Source organism: Penaeus chinensis, chromosome 36, assembly GCF_019202785.1.
Source record: "Penaeus chinensis breed Huanghai No. 1 chromosome 36, ASM1920278v2, whole genome shotgun sequence".
Classification (NCBI taxonomy): Eukaryota; Metazoa; Arthropoda; class Malacostraca; order Decapoda; family Penaeidae; genus Penaeus; species Penaeus chinensis.
Genome location: NC_061854.1, coordinates 13,548,313 through 13,553,312, shown reverse-complemented (window position 1 = coordinate 13,553,312; position 5,000 = coordinate 13,548,313). Strand labels below are relative to the sequence as shown.

Sequence of the window (5,000 nt, the reverse complement as noted above, 5' to 3'; positions counted from 1 at the left end):
AGACACGTCTGTTTCTCCACGAACCGTCTCCCCAACCGCCCCTGATGACGTTGCAGATGTGAGTTCTATTTTCTTGTTATCATTTCAGTGATATTTAATATGTATAACTCATCTGTTTTGTTTGTTTGTTATGCCTTACTGAAGAAAAGTGTAACAATTGCATAAGTGTTGAATTACTATGGGCCAGAGATAGTGTGAAAGGCTCACTGATTATTAGATACTATACAACGCCTGAAGATTGGTCATTCATCCTTCACCATATAGTTACGAAAGTGCCATATCCAAAAACAAATAATACTCATACAGTAGTAATGTTTATATAGTTTCTCTCACTCTTTTCTTTTCAAATAAAACAAACAATAATAGTGGAATATCAAGAACCTTTCTCATGCAACAGAACAAACAATACTCATACAAAATCAAGTACAGTTCCTCTCATCCGTTTCTCATCAAATAAAACAAATAACACTCATGATATATAAAAAAAACAAAAAAACTGGAGTTCCTCTCATCCATTTCTCACATCACAAAGCAAACAATCCTCATGCACTATCAAGAGAAACAGTTCCCCATCCAGCGTAACCCCACTCCCCCTCCCCCCGCCCCCTCACCCACCTGTCCAAGAGCCACTGGGCAGCCTGGCACCCCACTTCTCCCCGTCGCGTGGCATTGAGATCTCCACCGTGAAGTTCAGGGCGGAGGCGAGGGTCATCAGCAGTCGGACCTCAAGACCATCGTATTTGTAGGTCCCGTCGGGCAAGGGTTCAAAAATGGACACTGGCGGGTGGTTGAAGGTTGTTGCGCGGAACTGTGCGCAGAGAATTTAGTGTGTTTCTTTTGTTTTTATCCTTATCATCATTATCATTGTCATAGTCGCTTTTGTTGCCATTGTTATTGTCATTGTCAGTCATTGTCATCATCATCACCATTAACATCATCATCATCGTCATTATTATAATTAGCGCTTAGTGTTATTATATATATATATATTTTTTTTTTTTTTTACTAAACATATATTTGATATTCTAAAACCGCCAAGGGAAAGGTGACGGTGTTTTTTTGTTTTGTTTTTTTGTTTTTTTTTACATCATACTTGAACTAAATAATATTACCTATCGACACACTCTCGAGAACTTGCATGTTAAATAAACTACTTTTCGTTTGATATTTCCACTATCTATTTTTTTTTTTCTTCTGTATCCTTGTCCTGAGGCAAAATTCACGCACCTTGAATCCATAAAAATCGTTCAGCTTTCCCGGAAACCACTCGAAATCTCTCCTTTTACTCGAAGAACCTACTTTACTCCAAGCGCCCAGGAACTTCGACGAGATCCTCTGGTTATTGAGGAAGAAATCGTGCGTGTAAAGATGCAGCATCACCTCGCCTGCTCCGGAAGATGGTGTTGCGAGAAGGACATTCACCATTTTGCTAATGGGAGAGGACTGCAAGGAAAATGGGTAAGACAAAGGATTTTATTGCGTATTGATACACACTAATATGAACTCCCATGTCGATGTTCACATACGGAAATGTTGATAAGATTTTGAGTAGTCTGAAATTAAGACATTCCTTTGTTCTATATTCTATATATTTTTATTAATGTCTTCTCATATCAACAACTAATTTCCAGTACAAAACCCAACTTTAAATCACGTAATTGGCTAAAAAAATATAAGTAATTATCAAATATTACTCACCCTGTTCCATATTCAAATGTTTAATTAAATACACCCTTCCTTCTTTACCTTCAGAAAACCATGTACTTCATTCTTCTTCAGCTCACTAACAAGGACGAACTTGGCCAAGAGGTTGAGATCCTCCTCGAATATACTCTCGAGAAGTCGGAGGAGAGCCTTGGCATTCTTCACTAAAAAGATATAGTGAGTGCATGTCTCTCGGCCTATCATAGAGTACGGTGCCTGCGCAAGGAAAAAGGGCGTTGTGATGAATATCCCCGCGAAACTTTTTAGTACCAAAAAGTAGTCGTTTGGAGTGATTTGATATTAAAAGCAGCACTATTGCAAACGAGTACTTTGTTGATATAGATATTCATACTCATTGCTATAACTATAAATAACACTGACCCCATTTCCGTTGTCGACAGAGAGGGTAAAGAGCGTTACTGGAGACAACTGCCGAAAAAGAAAATCGTTTAACACTTCTGGATCCGAGGGATATGAAGGTATGATGTGTGAGAGAAAAAGGGGAAGGTTAAGTCTGGATAGTCTGAATATTTATATGTGTGTGTGTATGAATAAATCAATACACACACACACACACACACACACACATATATATATAATATATATATATAATATATATATATATGTCTGTGTATGTGTGTGTGTGTGTGTGTGTGTGTGTGTGTGTGTGTGTGCGCGCGCGTGTGTGTACTGATGAATATACAGATAGATGAACAAATGAATAGACTAACAAAAGTGTTTTTAAACAGTTCGATGTTCCTGAACGAAAAAAAAATTACAGATCTGCAAGACATTTTACAGAAATTTACCAGATCAATATGACATAAAAAGACTTAAACCAGTTATATTCTTTAAAATATCTACTTTATTCTTCAGTTCTCGATATTCAGTTGACACGACGACATTTCATTTAACTGCATACACTTACGTAATATATCTAATTATCTCACAGAACTATCTTTTCCTAAACTAAATAACCCAACAATCACTGAATTCAACTACACGTACTAAATAAATATCTGTATATATGTATGCATAAAGAAACACATCCTAACTTGCCGTTCTTCCTCACCCAACCTGACCTCTCACCTGGCTTCTCTTGAGGAACAGATCGACGGAAGGGAGTGAAGCCTCGTCTGCAGTGATGGCGAGGGCGCACTGCTGTAATGAGGCACTCACCGCGACGAGCAAGTCTGCCACCTTGTCATGGAACTGCTTGGCTTCAAGGTCGTCTGTTATTGGTGCATGCTCCTCTACCACCTGGGATAAAATCAGGGCGTTATGATGTAGTGGAAGATATGTTGTGATGGGTCTGGATGTGAAACAGGATTGGGACTTTTAGGCTCGAAGTCTTTTTATAAATGTGATTTTAAAACAGGTAACTAACTGCGAAAGAGGAAAACAAAGTGTATGTGATCTGAACATGAGGTGTGTATCTACGCCATTCGATACGTGGCTTTATAGAGCAGGGGTTCCCAAACTTTTTGTTCCTCAGTACCCCTTAGGCTTTTTATAGGTTCCCATGTACCCCTAACACTAAAAATTAAGCTTAATAGTAAAAAAGGACATTTTAATATTTTAATTATTTAAGTCTGCATGTTTAGATTACATAGGCATCTTAAATGATGAAAACAGAAATAAAGCAATTACTAAGGTAACTGATATTTTGATCCAGCACATACAATACATACCTTTTTATTATTATTATCCAAAACATTAATGAACAAAACTCGGGTATTCTTATTTTAATGCATCGCACTAACTCAACATAAATGGATCACTACCAATTCTTCGAAATTTCAATAAAGGTGGTGCTAATCAACACAAAGAAAATGAGAAAAGTGCAATCTGAGTGCAGATTACAACACCATGTATTGTGCAAGTAATTGTTTCCTTCAGACCAAATGTACCCCCTGAAACGTGCAAATGTACCCCTGGGGGTACATGTACCCCAGTTTGGGAACCCCTGTTATAGAGCGTTGGTAAATCTGAACTTTCAAAAGAACTGTTAACTGTTAAATGAGCATGCAATAATTTTGTACAAAAGTTGACAGCGAATGGTATGAGTCTGATTACAAGAGAAAACACGTTAAGATGCTAGTATTATAATCAGGTAAACCAGTGATTATAATCTCCAATTACACCAAATGTGTTCAAGGCCAGTTATTCTTATCTCCAATTAAGCAAGTTATTCTAAATCAGTTATTCTTACCTCCAGCTGAATCCATTATATAAATTCCAGTAAGACTATTCATACTAAACGGCAATTAAACCACTTACTCTCCGATCAAAACAATTATTTTAGACTCCAATTAAACCAGTTACTTTTATCATCAAGCAAAGAAGTTATCTTAAACCCCGAATAAACCAACCATTCTAAACTCCACTAAAATCAGTAATTCTAAACTCCAGTTAAACCAATCATCCTCAATTAAACCAACTGTTACAAACTCGCATTAAACAAATCACACCAGTCATTCCAAACTCCAATTAAACCAACTACCCTCACTTCCACTCACACCAACCCTCCCACCCCTATAGCACTAGAAGCCCCACATACCACACAATTACACTATACCACATAGACCTACCCTCTTGACTCTCGGCCTCTCAGGAGTCACTATACACCCGGCTTCCGTCTCGTTAACCACAGCCTCCTCTCTCTTGTTAGCGGAGATCGGAGAAATAGATGTTGTTGAGACGGAGAGGGTGCTCATCAGAGAGGAGAAGGACTTAGATGAAGAAGGCGATGAAGATGGTGAAGATGGAAAAGGAGAGACGAGTAAAATGGCGCTGGTCATCGTCAACAGGTAGAGAAGGTAGCGGTTGGTACCTTCAGCCTGGAAAGGAAGGGACGGATTTTGGTATTGTGATTTTTAATGTATGGTAATTCAGATTCAGTTAAGATTAAGATAAACGTATTACTTAAAGCTAGCGTGAGTGTAATTACTAATTGTTTCGATTGCCGCGTGTATATATTTCTCGATAATTGCCTATCGGTTTATACGTGTATGAACATATATACTGTACATATATGTGTAGATAGATAGATAGATAGATAGGTAATGTGTTTATATATATGTATTTATGTATATATGTATACATATACATATACATATACATACACATATGTGTATATATACACACATATACATAATAACATATGTACACACACACACACACACACACACACAATGTATGTATATATGTATATATACACATATACATGTGTGTATGTATATATATAGATATAGATATACATATACATATATACATATGTACACACACACACACAC

At 37.2% G+C, this 5,000-nt stretch overlaps 1 protein-coding gene across 1 annotated transcript in view; it reads right to left on the bottom strand.

Annotated features, from left to right (window-relative positions):
* LOC125044835 (ionotropic receptor 21a-like) overlaps positions 1-5,000 on the bottom strand; it is a 12,984-nt gene that overhangs the window by 2,229 nt on the left and 5,755 nt on the right. Inside the window, exons 2-9 of the mRNA XM_047641794.1 lie at positions 4,296-4,544; positions 2,777-2,964; positions 2,484-2,487; positions 2,086-2,133; positions 1,747-1,920; positions 1,228-1,443; positions 616-808; positions 1-41 (exon numbers count right to left, since the gene is read on the bottom strand). The exon at positions 1-41 is cut by the window's left edge and continues 138 nt beyond it. Of these exons, the coding sequence (XP_047497750.1) occupies positions 1-41; positions 616-808; positions 1,228-1,443; positions 1,747-1,920; positions 2,086-2,133; positions 2,484-2,487; positions 2,777-2,964; positions 4,296-4,544 (1,113 nt within the window). The remainder of the gene's footprint in view (positions 42-615; positions 809-1,227; positions 1,444-1,746; positions 1,921-2,085; positions 2,134-2,483; positions 2,488-2,776; positions 2,965-4,295; positions 4,545-5,000) is intronic.